This window comes from Corythoichthys intestinalis, chromosome 19, assembly GCF_030265065.1.
Source record: "Corythoichthys intestinalis isolate RoL2023-P3 chromosome 19, ASM3026506v1, whole genome shotgun sequence".
NCBI lineage: Eukaryota > Metazoa > Chordata > Actinopteri > Syngnathiformes > Syngnathidae > Corythoichthys > Corythoichthys intestinalis.
In genome coordinates, this window is record NC_080413.1 from 35714793 (window position 1) to 35734270 (window position 19478).

The window sequence follows — 19478 nt, forward strand, 5'->3', positions numbered from 1 at the left end:
TCGGCGAGTAAACTAAGGAGGAGGCGCAAGGGCCGGAAAAAGGCTAAACTAAATGACAGCAAAGTCCAACAAAAATACTAGCACAACAATATGATAACAAAGAATACAACCGTAAATGGCAAGTAGAACTCGAGATGCACACAGCGGTAAGCAAGCAGGTTGGCATGTAATAGTCCGACACTTGCAGATGGTGACAGGCTTCCTTAAATATCAAGCTTTCCTAATGCAGCACAGGTGTGTCGCATTACCACACCCATCTGGCTCAATCAGGTGCTGAATATAGGAAAAAAGAACAGAACTCAAACAAATATGACAGAACCCCCCCCTCAACGGACGCCCCCTGGCGGACCACCTGGTTTCGTGGGATGGAGGGAGTGGAAATCCCGCAGAAGCGACGGATCGAGGATCCAGGAGCGGGGGACCCATTGGCGTTCCTCAGGGCCATAACCTTCCCAGTCGACCAGGTACTGCACACCCCTACCCCGCCTCCTAGAATCAAGTATGGTACGTACTGTATACACTGGCCCACCATCGACCACACGAGGAGCAGGAGGAGGCACTGGCGGAGGGTTCAGGGGACAGGTGGAGACTGGCTTGAGCAGAGACACGTGGAAGACTGGATGAATCTTCATTGAATTAGGAAGCTTCAGCCTGACCGCGACGGGGTTCACCACCGAGTCCACAGCAAAAGGGCCCACGAACCTAGGGCCCAACTTCTTGGACGTCCCCGCAAGGTGCAAATCCCGCGTCGATAACCAGACCATTTGGCCCGGTTGATAGACTGGAGCAGGCCTTCTGTGGCGATCAGCAATCTGTCGGTTGCGGGCTGCTGTGCGGACCAGTGCAGCCCTTGCGTCCCTCCAGACTTTATGGGCCCTCCGCAGGTGGACCTGGACAGAAGGCACAACCACCTCTGCTTCCTGGGACGGGAACAACGGAGGCTGGAACCCGTATGCGGTCATAAATGGTGACCTCCCTGTGGCCGAGCAAACGAGGGTGTTGTGGGCATACTCCACCCAAGGGAGGTGTGATGACCAGGAGGATGGATGCAGTTGGCAAACACAGCGAAGGGCAGCCTCCAGCTCCTGGTTGACCCGTTCCGTCTGCCCATTCGACTGCGGGTGGTAACCAGAGGACCGGCTTGACGTGGCCCCCAAGGCCTTGCAGAATGATCCCCAAACCCGCGAGATGAATTGTGGTCCTCTATCCGACACAAGGTCACATGGAATGCCGTGAGTGCGAAATACATGAGTCACTAAAAGGTCAGCAGTCTCTAGAGCTGAAGGCAATTTGAGGAGCGCGATGAAGTGTGCCATCTTTGAGAACCTGTCCACCACGGTCAAGATGACAGAATGGCCCCTGGATCGTGGGAGACCAGTGATGAAGTCCAGTGCAACATGAGACCAGGGGCGAGATGGAACAGGGAGTGGATTCAGCAATCCCGCAGGTGGCCGATGAACTGCCTTTCCTCGAGCGCAGATGGTACACGCGGAGACATAGTCCATGATGTCCTTGCGCATGCCTGGCCACCAGAACCTCTGTGACACAAGAAAGTATGTGCGGGAAACGCCCGGGTGACAGGCAAACTTCGAAATGTGGCCCCACTTAAGCACTCCTGCGCGCTGTGCGTCTGGTACGAATAACTTGCCAACGGGACAGCCTCCAGGCACCCTTACACCCCGCAAGGCCTTCTCCACCAGACGCTCGACCTCCCACCGCAGTGCTCCAACGATCAGGTTCTCTGGCACCACCGGCTCATCCGAAGGACCCTCCTCCAATGGTTCATACAACCTTGACAGGGCGTCGGGCTTCCCGTTCCTCGACCCTGGACGGTAAGTGATCACAAAGTTAAAGCGGGTCAGGAACAACGCCCAACGGGCCTGGCGGGAGTTGAGGCGCCTGGCAGCCCGAAGATACTCCAAGTTTTTGTGGTCCGTGAGTATTTGGAACGGCTCTTCCGTCCCCTCCAACCAGTGCCTCCATTCCTGCAAAGCCTGTATGATAGCGAGCAGCTCCCGGTTGCGGACATCATAATTTGCTTCTGCAGGGCTGAGGCGGCGGGAGTAGTATGCGCAGGGGTGCAGTCTCTGGTCAACCGTAGACCTCTGGGATAGAATGGCCCCCACTCCGGAACTCGATGCATCAACCTCGACCACAAAAGGAAGATCAGAATCAGCGTGGACTAGGACAGGTGAGCTCGTAAATGCACGTTTTAGACCTACAAATGCGGCCTCAGCCGCAGAAGACCATGCAAAGGGCCGTTTGTTCGAAGTCAGTCTAGTAAGCGGCTCGGCCCTCATACTGTAATTTCGAATAAAACGTCTGTAAAAGTTGGCGAACCCAAGAAACCTTTGTAAGTGTTTACGTGACGTGGGAGTCGGCCAATCTGCCACTGCCTGGATCTTAGCTGGATCAGGCCTGAGCTTTCCTTTTTCCACTACAAAACCCAGAAACTGTATTGACCCACAGTGAAACTCGCACTTCTCGGCCTTGACAAATAATTTGTTCTCGAGAAGTCTTTGTAGAACCATGCGGACATGTTGGCAATGTTCCTGCTCATTTCTTGAGAAAATTAAAATGTCATCCAAGTATACAAAACAGAAAACGTTTAACATATCACGCAATACATCATTTATGAGAGACTGGAATATAGCAGGTGCGTTTGTGAGGCCGAAAGGCATGACAAGGTACTCAAAATGCCCGAGCGGGGTTTTAAAGGCGGTTTTCCACTCATCTCCCTCACGAATCCTGACCAAGTGGTAAGCACTGCGCAAATCCAATTTTGTGAATATGGTGGCCGATTTTAATGGGGCGAAAGCCGAATCTAACAACGGCAGTGGATATTTGTTTTTAACTGTAATCTCATTGAGACCCTGGTAGTCGATGCACGGCCTAAGGCCCCCATCTTTTTTGCCGACAAAGAAAAACCCCACCCCCAAAGGAGAAGATGAAGGGCGTATAAGGCCAGCAGCCAAGGAAGAGGAGATGTATTCCCTCATCGCCTCTTGCTCTGGTTTAGAGACCTGGTACAATCTAGAGCTAGGTAGCGGGGCGTTAGGCAACAATTCAATCGCACAATCGTACGGACGGTGAGGTGGCAGTGTCTTAGCACACTCCGTGCTAAAAACTTGTTTGAGGTCATGGTATTCGGCCGGAACATTCCCCAAATCAACTGGCTCGGTAGGTGCCTGCGCTCGGCTAGGAAGTAAACTTGCAGAGCGCAAGCAGTGCGAATAACAAAATGTACTCCATGTTAATATTTGTGTTTTGGTCCAGTCAATATTAGGGTTGTGCACTTTTAACCAGGAGAGCCCCAACACAACTGGAGCCGATTTACATAGCATAACCAGAAAGCTACGGATTTCAAAATGATTCCCCCAAAGTCTAATTTTGAGTGGCGCCGTAATAAACCTCACGTCCGCCAGGGAGCGCCCATCGAGGTCCAAAACCATTTTGGGTCTAGCTAGCTTTATTAAAGGACATTTGAGAGCTTCTACAACACTCCGGTCTACAAAACAATCATCTGCCCCTGAATCAATCAGAGCAGTAATCCCAATATTAACCCCACCATGCGACATCTCCCCCTGTAATTGCAGTCGCGTAATATCCTGGGGTTTTATTTGTTCTTTTAACTCTCCGTGATGAGACTCACTTGATGGGATGTTGTCGTGCACGAACCTTGTCCCCCCTCGGGGAAGGCGAACCCCAGGGGGAGCAGATCCAGGTCGACGCGAGGGGATCACGTCACAGGTGGCGAGACGGTGCCCCGGCAAACCACAGTACAGACACACACCTGCTCTCATCCGTCCCCGTCGCTCCGCTGCAGAGAGACGCCCACCGCCGATTCGCATGGACTCCTCCCTCATCGAGCCCGGACTCTGCGACGGCGCCCGGACGACCGGTGACTCAACGAAGCCGTCCTCACCGATGGCAGTCGGGCAGCCCCTCGGCGACGACCACGGATATCCCCGGTGCTCCATGGCCCGTTCCCTCTCGCGTTCCTTCAGCCGACCATCCAGAGAGACGGATAAGGAAATCAGCTCCTCCAGACTTGAAGATTCGTCCCGGGAAGCCAGCTCATCTTTGATTTTAGAAGACAGCCCTCGCCGAAAAATTCCACACAGTGCTGCGTCACCAAACCCGCACTCCGCCGCCAAAATGCGGAACTGAACGGAGTAGTCAGCTGCGGACAGACTGCCCTGAAAAAAATCCAGCAGGCGGCTGGCTGCCTCCTTGCCTCTAACCGGATGATCAAAAACAGTCACGAACTCCGCCTCAAAAGTTTCAAATGAATTACGGATCGCGGGCCTTGTGTTGCTTACCGCCATGGCCCATGTAGCTGCTCTACCGGTAAGTAGACTCATAGCGTACCCTACCCGGGATCTGTCACTAGCAAACGTGTATGGCTGTTGATCGAAGACGAGGGAGCACTGGTGTAAAAATTGTCGGCATGCGCCAGGCTCGCCTTCGTAACGACAGGGGTGTGGCAGTACCGGCTCTCGAAATGACGCCGGTGGGGTGGATTGTTCAGACGCCGCGGCCATATTACTAGTAGCACTAGTTTGTTTAGGGGATGCCATGTTTTCAATTCTTGTGGTTAAAGAACCGATCAAACGCACTAATTCGCGCAACGATTGCTCATGTTTACCGATCATGCGGTCGTGACCAGCCAGAGCATTGTAAACACCCTCCAAGTCTGTGGGATCCATGTGGTCGGACTATTCTGTTATGATACGGCAAGCCGTTAAGCATGGGTCCAACACAGAGGTGGAAGTTTGTCGTATTTATTACAAAATGAGAACTAAGGGAGCACGCCAGAAAACGCGAGACAAAATACAAAATAAAAATGGCACGAACCTAGTCGGCGAGTAAACTAAGGAGGAGGCGCAAGGGCCGGAAAAAGGCTAAACTAAATGACAGCAAAGTCCAACAAAAATACTAGCACAACAATATGATAACAAAGAATACAACCGTAAATGGCAAGTAGAACTCGAGATGCACACAGCGGTAAGCAAGCAGGTTGGCATGTAATAGTCCGACACTTGCAGATGGTGACAGGCTTCCTTAAATATCAAGCTTTCCTAATGCAGCACAGGTGTGTCGCATTACCACACCCATCTGGCTCAATCAGGTGCCGAATATAGGAAAAAAGAACAGAACTCAAACAAATATGACATAGACATATTGTTCTATCAAACACAACAGTTGTTTTGGCTTAAAGTACAGCAGTTTCTTTTAAAGAGGAGTGCAAGAGCAGAAACTGCTTTTTCAGTCTTGTCTGTGTTTTCCAATATATATACAGGTCCTTCTCAAAAAATATAAAGTATATTGTGCTAAAGCTCATTAATTTCTGTAATGTACTGATAAACATTAGACATATATTTTAGGTTCAGTACACACAGCTGAAGTAGTTCAAGCCTTTTATTGTTTTAATATAGATGATTTTGGCAAAAAAGTCAAGAAAAAACAAAAATCCCTATTTAAAAAAAATCTGCATATCATGAAAAGGTACTATAAAGAAGCTACTAACCTAATCATCTGAATCAACGAATTAACTCAAAACACCTGCGAAAGATTCCTGAGGCTTTTAAAAACTTCCAGCCTGGTTCATTACTCAAAACCGCAATCATGGGCAAGACTGCCGACCTGACTGCTGCCAAGAAGGCCTTCATTGACACCCTCAAGCAAGAGGCTAAGACACAGAAAGAAATTTCTGAGCGAATAGGCTGTTCCCAGAGTGCTGTATCAAGGCAACTCTGTGGAAAGTCTGTAGGAAGGAAAAAGTGTGGCAGAAACGCTGCACAACCAGAAGCGGTGACCGCACCCTGAGAAAGATTTTGGAGAAGGGCCGATTCCAGACCTTGGGTGACCTGCAGAAACAGTGGACTGAGTCTGGAGTAGAAACATCCAGAGCCACCGTGCACAGGTGTGTGCTGGAAATGGGCTACAGGTGCCGCATTCCCCAGGTCAAGCCACTTTTGAACCTGAAACAGCGGCAGAAGCGCCTGACCTAGGCTACAGAGAAGCAGCACTGGACTGTTGCTCAGTGGTCCAAAGTACTTTTGAAAGCAAATTTTGCATGTCATTCGGAAATCAAAGCCAGAGTTTGGAGACAGACTGGGGAGAAGGAAATGCCAAAATGCCTGAAGTCCAGTGTCAAGTACCCACAGTCAGTGATGGTCTGGGGTGCCATGTCAGCTGCTGGTGTTGGTCTACTGTGTTTTTGGGCAAGGTGCTTGCAGCTAGCTATCAGGAGATTTTGGAGCACTTTATGCTTCCATCTGCTGAAAAGCTTTATGGAGATGACAATTTCATTTTTCAGCACGACCTGGCACCTGCTCACAGTGCCAAAACCACTGGTAAATGGTTTACTGACAATGGCATTACTGTGATCAATTGGCCTGCAAACTCTCCTGACCTAAACACATTCCAATTCACAGCATAGCAATGAAAATACCTTGTTTTTTCTGTTAATGAGTTGTTTTCTATGATATACTAGAATGATTTTCTGACCCATGTCACTTTTGTGTGTATTGTTGTTTCGCCATATCATGAGATTATTGTTATCTTGCGTCTTATCATAAATCGTCTTTTCTCATGATGTATCCAGAGGTTCCCACCCCTATTTGTAAAAGAGAAATAATTATTTTGGGATAAACACAGTGTTGGGAAGGCTTAGACTGAGATCAAATCTCATACAATGACCAATACACACTGAAGTCCAGGTAATTCCAAAGGCTTGAAGTACTTTTTATTGCTTTTTTTTTCTTCCATCCGTGTAATACACAAGTATTTTGGGCGCCATTATTTAGTAAACTCCTCATTACTTAGTTCCATTAAAAATGCATTTGTGGCTGTGAAATGAGACTACACAGTAGGTAAACAGCTCCTTTCACGTTTTTTCCAATTTCTTCATCCTAGCTCTTAATTACAGTAACTCTCATTGGAATTGAGGATCTCCAGGAAACAGCCCAAGATCCGCTCCAACTTAATCCAGCTATTAATAGTCCATATTAGTTAAATTTCAAATTACACACCTTTTAAAGGAGAACAAACCTCCTCTGCTTTAAAAAAAGGACCCATGATTACCAGTGCTGTGTTTAAAATGGATATGAATTTATCCATCAACTCCATAATAAATAATATATCTTAACTATTACAATTTCATAACAACATATTAGTGCATAATACTTTCGTGTAATATGTTGAGGAACCTAAAGCTTGACTGGTCTGCCACCCACATCTGTCAACAACCATCTTTTTCTATGATCTCTTTTTTCTGACCTCCAAGTGCTTGGACATTCAGAGAGTAAATTTGAGTATCTTTAAATGCTGGGACAGTTTTAATGTGCCACAGGAGAGTTTGGTATACTCCCTTTATGGTGGTTGTTGGCGATTGGCCAAATGCCGCGCGTTTGTTTCGTACTGTTCCAAGAACCCTAACTTTTGTCATCCGAAGACTTGGCCGTGTTAGCTAGCAAGCGAAGCTAGTATGACGACTGGCATGATTTTGTCACATTCTGCTGCTGGTCAGATGGTTTTGTTACAGAGCTGTGGGATGAGTTCCCAACGTCGTACCTGCATCCAATTCCAGCTCATCAGCAGTGTCTTAAAACCGGTCCAAGGTGGCTTGCTGAGATACTGACTTTCCGCCATTTGACAGTTTGTTCATTGCGAGTTGCATCTATGCCTTGGTTTTTCAGTTCGTCTGCCCCTCACCGCAGTTTTCCCTTGTTTTTTTTTTTTTTTTATTGATCTCGACCTACTGTTAACTCATTCACTGCCAGCCCAACCACTGCCAGCCATTTTCACTGAAGCAAGGCCCTTCGCTCCCGGCCGTTTTACTGGATTTTGACTGATTTTGCAAGGCCCACAGAAAATTCTGCTCTATTGCTATATAAACATGGAACCCGCCAAAAGAAAGATTAGACTCTCTTCTTTCAGCAGAAAAAAAAGTTAGTTCATATGTTTTCCCATTCTTTAGAAATCATAGCTTAGCTTGAGCAATTTTCCAATTTCTGATGAAAAAAACGGAGAAATTGAGCTTTTTGTGAAAGCATACATTTCAAACATAACTTTGACTTATACACAGCTATTTTTTGCTTTAGTTACATCCCAAACATCTGAATAATGTTTTCCTTTTACAAAATAACATAAACAACCAGACAAATAGAGCTTTTGATTGCAAAGTAACAATTTATTTACACATAACTAATCTATTGAACTGTTGAACTATTGTATAACTACCTAACAACGGGGAAGGCTCTCGGCTGCTCCCGTGTCTAATCTGACAAGTCCGGATCAAGATCGGTTGTGGACGTCACCGTCTGTCTCATCAAGATAGATTTTTTTAAAATCCTTCTTTGACAATGGTTTCATTTTGTTGACAAAACACTCCTTCAGTGTCGTTTGCCTTTTTTTTCCCGACCGTTCTCCATTTTTCTCAAATTCTCACGCGTCTTCACAAGATCCCTCCAACTTCGGTTTCCTGACTATTTTTCTTCAATTCCTTTCTTGGCCCGAGATGAGTTCTTACTACTGACCTCCAGTGGCCAGTTTTATTGCTTTAAAATGGGTTTTGAGCTTTGTGCATTATATTTTAGATAGATCGGAACCTATAGATGTCTCTTGTAAAAAAAAATAATAATAAATTTAAAAAAAAAACGCAAAAGACGTATCAATACGTTTTTGGGACACTGAAGCAAATAAAAATAGAACGTATTTATACGTTTTTTGGGAGAAAATGAGTTAAGGACCCTTTTGTTTTTGTGCGTGTTTAATAAACCCTTTTACACAATCCCTATGTTATTGTTGTCTGCTTGCTTCTGCATTCGCGGACCGTACGTTTCAGGTATTACCCCACAGAGACCGACATATATAATTACATATAAGGCAAATCATGACTCTGACATAGTGTAGGCGAATGTGGTCTAGGTGCTCATCTGTCACACGGGAAACGTGGACTTGAATCCCACTGGAGAGCTTCATTTAATTATTTTTGCTTCTCGTTTTGTGAAATATCGAGAGATCTGTCCTTGCTCATCCTTTTCCGCTCAGATTCAAATTAGAAGAGCAGAACCAACGACATGTATTATGTAGCTAAAGAGTGACAATGTGGAAGCATGCCGAGAGTGCATTGCGTTGTCAACAACAATGGCGACCTACTAGCTTAACTAATTTTACAAATTTCATTAAAATGAAAACATTAAAAGGGGTTTTGATATCAAATTATAACAACTCATACTAACATTTATCTTTTAAGAATTACATGTTTTTCTATACGTGGTACCCTTTTAAGGAGGGCAACATGGAAAACAAGCTGGATAATGGCTCTCGAGGACCGGACTTGGGCAATCCTGGTTTAGTTTTTTTGAAGGGGGTTGAGAGCCGGGGCGTTGGATCTGATTGGCTGGCGATGCATCGTCCGAGAGTGGCATCAGTCTTGGACTGAGAAAAAGAGTTCGTCCCTGGGGTTAGGCCAAAGCTGATTATCTTTCGTAAGCGTCAGCCGCAAATGGGCGCAACTGGTTGATTGAACACGATGTCATCTTATAAAATTATGCCCATCTATTATTACATGGCGAGGGTGTGATGTGGTTCGGTCAACACACTGGCCTGTTCTAGTCATTTATGTACTTACACATTTTTGCATACAGGGGCTCTTTTGTCTTCCCACACAAGTATTCTTCTCATGCACTCATGTTTTATTGTTGCTTACTAGAGATGTGACTGAAAATTTGGTACCGAAAACTTTCGTCTAAAAATAGCTAAAATTGCATTTTCGGATAAAAAGCCAAAAGTCTCATCTGGCTAGATGGACCTCCTCATGTTCCCTTACTCCACTGCATCTCTACAAACTGGAACTCCTTCTGCTACAAACCATCATCATTCCTGGTGCATCTGTAGCCTGTCCGTTTCGGGGAGTGCATCTCTCCTCATTGTGATTCTCCCCAAGGTTTCTCTTTTTTCCTATTGGGGTTTTTTGAGTTTTTCCTTGCCGCCATGGAGGGTCTAAGGATTGGGGATGCCCAGGACATGGACTCACCTCATTCATCTACTGTGTCTGACTGTGTATCAAAATGATTGTGTAAAGCCCTCGGAGACAAACCTGTTGTGATATAGGGCTATACAAATAAAATTGAATTGAATTGAAGTTTACCACCGAAAAGTGTGAAGAACCTTAGTCCTCTTGTGATGATGTAATCAAAACACGGCGAGCTATCACTACTGATCAACTACCAACATGTCCTCGGCTTGGAAGTATTTTGAAGTATCAAAGAAATACTAGTATATCCAATTATTGAACGAAAATGAAATAAATTTGCTTAATTTCTGCTACACACTCATTCTGAAGTTGTTTTCCATTGATGTCCCGCGTCACATCGAGTACAGTGTATTTTTATACTGTTCGCTTGATTAAAGAAGTATTTAAATGAATATATGTGCATTTGCTGTGGTTTAGTACAATAAGTTTATAGCACGACCACTTCCTCTTAATGTCACGTTTTTTTTCCACGACTTTCACACCCCGGGAGCAACTTCGCTCGGCTTCGTCGCCGCTAGAACTCAGCCCACTCGCCTGGCTCTCGATCGAATCCGCATGATGCACAAGAAAACGCTGAGTCTTATTTTAAGGAGTAGGAGAGATTGTAATAGCTTTATAAATAGGGTTGGGTTAAATAGGGTTTGAACAGTTCCGGTTCTGATTCCGATTCCATCTTTCGATTCCGGTTCCAAATGATTCTCGATTCCGATTCTTTTATTAGGCAGTGTCTGAAAAATTGCATAATTTATATTAATTTCTTAACTTCGATTATTTTTAAATTACATGAACTTTCAATTAAATATGAATTTCTCACTGAGCTATTTTACGTTTTATATAAATATCCAGTGGGGAGAACAAGTATTTGATACACTGCCGATTTTGCTGGTTTTCCCACTTGCAAGCCATGTAGAGGTCCGTAATTTGTATCATAAGTTCTCATCAACTGTGAGGGAGAATCTAGGAATCTAATACAAAAATCCAGAAAATCACATTGTATATTTTTTAAATAAAAAATTTGTATTTAACTGCATGAAATAAGTATTTGATACATTACCAACTAGTAAATATTTCGGCTCTTAGTTCTTTTTTAAGAACCCCTCCTGTTCACCACTTATTACCGGAAGTAACTGCACCTGTTTGAACTTGTTACCTTTATAAAAGACACCTGTTCACATGCTCAAACAAATAAACTCCAACCTCTCCACAATGGCCAAGACCAAACAGCTGTGTAAGGACATCAGGGATAAAATAATAGACCTGCACAAGGCTGGGATGGGCTACAGGAAAATAAGCAAGCAGCTTGGTGAGAAGGTAACAACTGTTGGAGCGATTATTAGAAAATGGAAGAAGTTCAAGTTGACGGTCAATCTGCCTCGTTCTGGGGCTCCATGCAAAATCTCACCTCGTGGGGCATGATCATGAGGAAGGTGAGGGATCAGCCCAGAACTACACGGCAGGACCTGGTCAATGACCTGAAGAGAGCTGGAACCACAGTCTCGAAGAAAACCATCGGAAACACATTACGCCGTCATGGATTAAAATCCTACAGCGCACGCAAGGTCCTGCTGCTGAAGCCGGTGCATGTCCAGACACGTCTGAAGTTTGCCACTGACCATCTGGATGATCCAGAGGAGCAATGGGAGAAGGTCATGTGGTCGGATGAGACCAAAATTGAACTTTTTGGTCTAAACTCGGCTCGTTGTGTTTGGAGGAAAAAGAAGGATGAATACAACCCCAAGAACACCATCCCAACCGTGAAACATGGAGGAGGAAACATCATTTTTGGGGGCTGCTTCTCTGCCAAGGGTACAGGACGACTGCACCGTATTGAGGGGAGGATGGAGGGGGCTATGCATCGCCAGATCTTGGCTGAAAACCTCCTTCCTTCAGTGAGAGCCCTGAAGATGGGTCATGGCTGGGTATTCCAGCATGACAATGACCCAAAGCACACAGACAAGGCAACTAAAGAGTGGCTCCGTAAGAAGCATCTTAAGGGTTAGGGTTAGGGTTAGGTTAGGTGAACCCGATAGAAAATCTATGGAGGGAGCTGAAAGTCTGTGTTGCCCGGTAGCAGCCCCGAAACCTGAAGGCTCTGGAGAAGATCTGCATGGAGGAGTGGGCCAAAATCCCTGCTGCTGTGTGTGCAAACCTTGTCAAGGACTACAGGAAACGTTTGGTATCTGTAATAGCAAACAAAGGTTTATGTACCAAATATTAAGTTCGATTTTTGTGATGTATTAAATACTTATTTCATGCAATTAAATGCAAATTTATTATTTAAAAATCATACACCCTGATTTTCTGTTTTTTTGTATTAGATTCCATCCCTCACAGTTGAAGAGAATTTATGATAGAATTTACAGGTCTATTATTTTATCCCTGATGTCCTTACACAGCTGTTTGGTCTTGGCCATTGTGGAGAGGTTGGAGTTTATTTGTTTGAGCATGTGAACAGGTGTCTTTTATAAAGGTAACGAGTTCAAACAGGTGCAGTTACTTCCGGTAATAAGTGGTGAACAGGAGGGGTTCTTGAAAAAGAACTAAGAGCCGAAATATTTACTAGTTGGTAATGTATCAAATACGTATTTCATGCAGTTAAATACAAATTTATTATTTAAAAATTATACAATGTGATTTTCTGGATTTTTGTATTAGATTCCTAGATTCTCCCTCACAGTTGATGAAAACTTATGATACAAATTACGGACCTCTACATGGCTTGCAAGTGGGAAAAACAGCAAAATCGGCAGTGTATCAAATACTTGTTCTCCCCACTGTCTGTGTTTTAACTTGAATGTGATGAAGTTTCACAAAGATGTTTATTTCTCAAAAGCTCACAGAGAAAACATTTACACATATTCTTTTGCTTATGTTTTAGAGTGTATTATGCTGCAGGCATTTTTACCAGTTATTGCGCTCCCACTGATGGGCTAACTAAAGCCGAATATCAAACAAACAAACAAAAAAACTACTTGTAAAACCCAGTCCAGATTAGCATCCATCCATCCATCCATCCATCCATCCATCCATCCATCAGCTACCGCTTAATCCGGGGTCGGCTCGTGGGGGCGGCAGAAGATAGACGTAATTTATTGTTTTACTTACCTGGTTCTGACTGGTTAGAGGACCGGCGCAGCGTGTCAAATACACGGCACTCACCTATACACTACTCGACACTTGTATTCCATGAAGACGGAGGTGTTTAATTATATTGGTTATGCAGCCACCTTTGCATTATATAGCTGTGTTGCAAATGTTGCACTGAGCTGACTGGTCATTTTTCTTTTTGAAGTTGAGCCAAACTTTTAAGTGCCGCCGCACCGTGTCCATGGTTGAAATCGAGTTACAATGCACAAAAACACGCTTCACGTGGCTTCTTCTTCAAGTTGTTCGGCAGATTTTTTTCCGATCGGCAGTCAGGGCATCGAAACTTGGAATCGAAATTTTAAAATTTGAACGGTTCTGGGAGCATCAGAGTTTTGATCATGGATCCCATCGATGCTCGATGACCAACCCTACTTGTAAAGAGCTTTACTAGTTTCGGCGAAAACGGAATAACTTTTTGTTGTGAACTGCTTTTCCACACAAGCGTGCATCGAGATCCTGTTTAGCTGAGCAATTGGATGCATGAGACCCAGTTTTTGAGTGTCCCAAACTTGCCGTCAGTTGCAATTTCTGATGGGGTGAAAAGTCTGACAGAACATCTGGAACGCACGCTCCCATGGAGTTTCAGAATTGGCACCTTTCAAACTAAATGTCTTGAGCCTCCGGGCTTGTAGAACCAATGCTAATGAAATTAAGTAATTAAAATAATAAAATAAATAAATAAATATTGTATTACCGTAATTTTTCGGACTAAAAACCACTATTTTTCCCCCTTCTTTTGAATCTTGCAGCTTATAGTCCAGTTCAGCTTATTTGTTGATTTATTTGGGTTAATAGGTAACACTTTATTTGACAGCGGCGCCATAAAATCGTCCTAATTATGCTCAGGTCAGGACTCAAACACGCGCCGCACAACGCGTCCACTCTGATCTGCGTGTACCTGTTACACATGCAGCTGGAAAGAGAAGGAATAAAGGTGGCAGAAAGAAAAAAACTATAGAATAGATTTACAAAAACATATGACTATACCATATATGCTACCTAGCTGTAAATAGTGCTTCAAGCTCTTTATGGCTACCTTTACTCAGGGGACATACACCATTGGGATGGAAGAGGGATGATCGGTCAGATTAGGATGTGGCAGAGAAGTGTGAGTGCACAATAACTGCTATAAATGTGGAGAGGGGAACCCAGTAATACAGATTCTTCCATATTTTAATCTTTACCATTTTCTTAACATACTTTTTTTAATCCCAGCCTCCCCTAAACACACAATGGAGTCATGTCGAACAGGTCAACTACCCGTAGTATGTTTTTTCCCCTCTGTGGTAGGTACTTCCATTCCCCAACGGATACCAAGGAATTGATCTATGACCCAGCTTCGGTTATGAACGGCGACACACTCAAGTTCTGCCTGAAGGAGGCCTGGTGCAAGCTGTCCTTCTTTGTCCTGTCCTTCTTCTACTATCTCTACTGGTGAGCATCCAGCATTAAGTGAGGGAGCCATAGATGTATCACGGGTCAAACAGTCGATTACAGCAGCTGCAGGTAAAATGACGCATAAAAACAGAACTAGACCAAGGTTACATCACACCTACCTTTTATTCCAACTTTTCAAGGTCTGACAAAAGCAGTAAGAGTGCAACTCACTGAATAAAGTAACCATTTCTCTAGCAATCACATGCAGGTTCAGGTCTGCTAAAATACGTAGGGTGTACAGTTAGGTTTGTTGTCGCTAATGCATGTGATGTTAAGAGAATTTGATTCTTTACTTCATTGACAAGCACTTGAAGAATTTAACATATTATGTCTGTCCATATTGGATGATGTTATTTGTTGAAATATGCTATTCTTGTGAAAATGCTGTCTAATGTTGCTGATAATAATCACTGCGGATCTTGTTACATGTGTCATTTTGGGGCTGCAGTGTGTGGAACCTGGAAATATCCCTCTAATAGGTCTTATCAATGGGAACACTTGAAAGGTACCATCCTTACATTTTTAACACTATATTTATTTATACATTATTTTCTGTCACAATACAGTGATGTTGTTATCCACACTTGTAAATGTTTTATTCATGTGTCAATAGATACTCCTGATATAGCATACAATATGCTGGCCACAACATTAAGTACACCTTCTAATGAGCACTACTCAAATTATGTACTGTATATAACAAGTTAAAAATGAACTACGACTGCCCGGCTCCCTCAACTCAGAACCGACAGGCAACCATAAGTCCGCAATTACTTAATCTAATTACAGGTAGTCCACGGGTTACGAATGAGTTCCGTTCCTACGTTGGCGACGTAACCCGTATTTCCGCGTAAGTTGGAATTAACCCTTTAAGTACCCCTAACATGTATCATATGTCCTATTGATAAAATAAAGTAAAAAAAAATAAGATACTTTACTTACCATTAATGCTAGTGGATGGCGAAAATGTTACACTGTATTCTGGCTTGTTCACAAGAGGAAACACAAGAGTTCTTCTTTTCACTGATATTTGCTGTGGATTTACATTTAAAGGGAACGTCGGACTTAAAGACTTGTAGGCTCTAATAAGCCACAATTTCTCTCTTTTGCTATATTGCCATTAATTTAAAAATCTTTAGTAATTAATACATGTTTTGATCTATGGAGGGCACCGTCATGGTACCCGCAGGTTATTAAAAGTATTAAAAAAGCATTGAATTTAGTATTCCATTATTAAAAGGTATTAAAAGTATTAAATTAGCTGTTGTAAGTCTGGATTTTTTTCACTGTGGTCTTAATTTTCAAGAACATCTCAGTGCAACCTGAATTATATCCGTGAGGAAGTTTTTTTTTTTGTTTGTTTGTTTTTAAATCCATACCGAAGATGACGCATGGAATTTTTACGATGCACTGAACTACAAATCGAAATGCAATTCGTGCGTGCCAAACCACAAACAACCGGCAAAACGGAGAATCCACCCACCTCTGCATCGGGAATGCATCCGTTTGTCGGTGGAACGAAAATCCTGCAGGAAGAAGTATTGTGGATTCTGAACACCAAAACAGACCACCATTCATATACTTGAAATGAGTCCATTGGTGAGCTGTTTCGGCTACTACGTCATTTTTGGTCGGCATCAGCTGTCAAATGTTGGTCATATTGCCTTTTGTTCCAGAGGGAGCGTTCCCGATGTCGTAACTGACTTTTGTAACGAATTTTCAGTTGGCAGAAAAAAAAAAACACATTTTCTTAATGTTTAAATCAGCGGTCTCAAACCGACTCCACAAAGGGCCGCAGTGGGTCCTGGTTTTTGTTCCAACAGATCCAGCACAAACAGTTCAACCAATGAGGTTTCTACTAACATAAGCAGCACCTGATTGCAATCAACTGATTACACTTGTAAGAAACCAGATTGGTGAAAAGGTATTTGTCTCGTTTGGTTGGAATGAAATCCAGTACCCCCTGCGGCCCTTTGAGGACCGGTTTGAGACCACTGGTTTAAATAGTCTACATATTTTTATGATCACTATAAATGCATTTACACAATGAAATAACGCTGGAAAAGTTTGTTAAACATAATGTTGGTCAAATTGTGTTTTTTTTCGGGAGAGAGCATTCCCGACTTCGTAACTGCAGCCAATTTAAGCTCATCAAGACTTTAAGATAGGGGTAAAATCGGGCCTGAAAAATCCAGCCCGACCCGAACTGGCCCACGGGTATTAAAGCCCGACCCGCGTTTTGTGTGATAACATTTGTGATGATGTCTGCATAAAAGCCTGTCTTTTGTAATGAATTCTCAGTTGGCAGAAAAAAACACCGCACATTTTCTTAATGTTTAAATAGACTACATATTTTTATGATCATTATAAATTTATTTACATAACGAAATAATGCTGGAAAAGTTTGTTAAATATAAATAAACAGATGCGGTTTTGCAGACTCGCAGAGGGGAAGATTAAAAAGGGCATATAGGCACGCTCTGGCTCTGCAATGACCATACAGCGCCTTCTTTTTTCTTTTTTTTTTATCCAAATTATTTATTTTATAACAAGTATTCCTTAGTTTATCATTCATACATCGTTATTATATAGTTATTTCAAAAAAGTTAGCGAGAAAGAACCCTGTCCCAGCCCGATGTAATAATTGACATTTTAATTTTTGTCATGTTTTCAGTTTAATTTAGCCCTTTCCAGCTTGCTATGTTTATAATTGCGATGTTTGTTGACCACTTTTCCTCTTACTGCGAAGAGGGAGGAAGTTACATCGGCCGCCGCTATGATATTTATGTCATCAGCCATCTGCTGTGACCCGGGAATTTAACGCCTGCGCTTTGACGCACACTGCTTCCCATGTCAGTCGACACGGGAAATTGTTTTTACACACAACTGCTGCACGGTTAAGTCCCGCGATATTCCCGTTATTTTGGAATACGTGATAGGGGCTCAAGTTACATCCAGATACTTTAGGTTGCAGTTTGTGGGTCATGCGAAGGCAGTGGACCTGCTTAAACATTTCGGTTTGCCTTTCGTATGAATATGAATTTCGCCGTTTTAGTTCAAGAGTTAGCCATGTTCACTGGGGTCTTGACAGGTGCACTAGCGATTAGCCCTTTACAGAAGATGGCTGGTCTGAGTCTTGTCCTCCTCCTCTTTTTGTCCATAATTATTATGTGCGTGTGTGTTTAAAAAAATTCTGACAGACTTTATAATGTTACTTTAAATGTGTTTTAATTGTATCTTCATCAATGTATGTGCATTCTTTTGTCAAACACACTTAGTAATTGAGGTTAAATTTTATGTTCAGTGCTTTATTTATTTAATATGATTCAATATGATCTAAATAATGGGTGCAAGAAAAGTATTAATTTTCTGTTGAAATGGCATTAAATAAGGTCTTAAAAGTCTTGAATTTAGATTTATCAATTCTGGGGGGCCCCCAACCATGTTTTAAGTGTGCAATGGACGCTCGTGATGACGTAGATCGTCACTGTCACCTGACGAATAATTGTAGGACTAGATACATTTTGAATTTTTTTTGTTTCCCATTAAAATGAATTGGCAAGTTTTTGTCAAATTTCTGGGGAACCGTAATTTTTTTTCAAATTCTGCATATAACTTTTATGGCCCTCACCGTCCCGGAATTTTTGATGCCCAAATTGTGTGTTTTGGTCAAAAATTGAAGGAGTAAATACATTTTGAAACTTTTCTTTTTTTCCCATTCAAAATGAATGGGCAAGTTTTTCGGCAAATTTCCGGGGGACTGTAATTTTTTTCAAAATTTTGTATACAACTTCTATGCCCCTCACCATCCCGGAATTTTTTATGCCCAGATTGTATAATTTGGTCAAAAATTGAAGGACTAGATATATTTTTAAACTTTTCTTTGTTTCCCATTAAAATGAATGGGCAAGTTTTTGGTAAATTTCTGGGAAACAGTGCATTTTTACATTTTTTCCAAAAAAATTTTCTTTGTGACTTCTATGCCCCTCGCCGTCCCGGAATCTTTGATGCCCAAATCGTGTGTTTTGGTCAAAAATTGAAGGAGTAAATACATTTTGAAACTTTTCTTTTATTCCCATTAAAAATGAATGGGAAAGTTTTTGGCAATTTTCCGGGGAACCGTAAATTTTTTCAAAATTCTGTATACAACTTTTATGCCCCTCACCTTGCCAGAATTTTTGATACCTAAATTATGTAATTTGGTCAAAAAATGTAGGACTAGATACAGTTTGAAAATTGATATTTTTTTCAGAAAATTGCCGTTTGCGGCGCAACGTAAAATTTTAGTCGTTTGAAAAATTCCCTGCGTCGCGCAAAAATTCTGGACGTGTTGATACTTGAACGATCGGTCAAGTGGTTCAGGCTGCGCGGCGCGCCGAAGAAATCTCATAAAAAAAAAAAAAAAAAAAAAAAAAAAAAAAAAAAACAGAATAACACTATCTGTGTCTTTTCTCCAAGACCCAGATAAATATAGCCCCAAGAAATGTACAACGCCGACATGAAAACAAAAAAAAAATGCACGCAATGAAAATAAGTTGCGTATCATGTAAATTTTCAATAAACCTTAGTGAGACAACAGCTGCCCTTATTGGCGAAACAAATATTTGCAGCTTGACAGCTGTTAGACTGAGACAAATACGGAGCTCAATCACAGGCTGTACACTGTTACGCGACAAAAAAAAAACAACAACTGGAGATAGAATGGAGGACGAGACTCCAGTGTCGTAAAGTCGAAATCACATAAATCGGGTATATCGTAATCCAAGGACTACCTGTAATCTTTGCTGAGACAAAAATAAATAAATCAGGCTCTGACGATCGATGCGTATACATTCCTAAAATATACTCA

The 19478-nt window shown here is 42.7% G+C and overlaps 1 protein-coding gene across 1 annotated transcript in view; it reads left to right on the forward strand.

Moving 5' to 3' along the window:
- The window catches only part of cnih3 (cornichon family AMPA receptor auxiliary protein 3), a 188302-nt gene that overhangs the window by 144359 nt on the left and 24465 nt on the right, over positions 1 to 19478 (forward strand). Inside the window, exons 6-7 of the mRNA XM_057822012.1 lie at positions 14483 to 14626; positions 15078 to 15134. Of these exons, the coding sequence (XP_057677995.1) occupies positions 14483 to 14626; positions 15078 to 15105 (172 nt within the window). The 3' untranslated portion in view covers positions 15106 to 15134. The remainder of the gene's footprint in view (positions 1 to 14482; positions 14627 to 15077; positions 15135 to 19478) is intronic.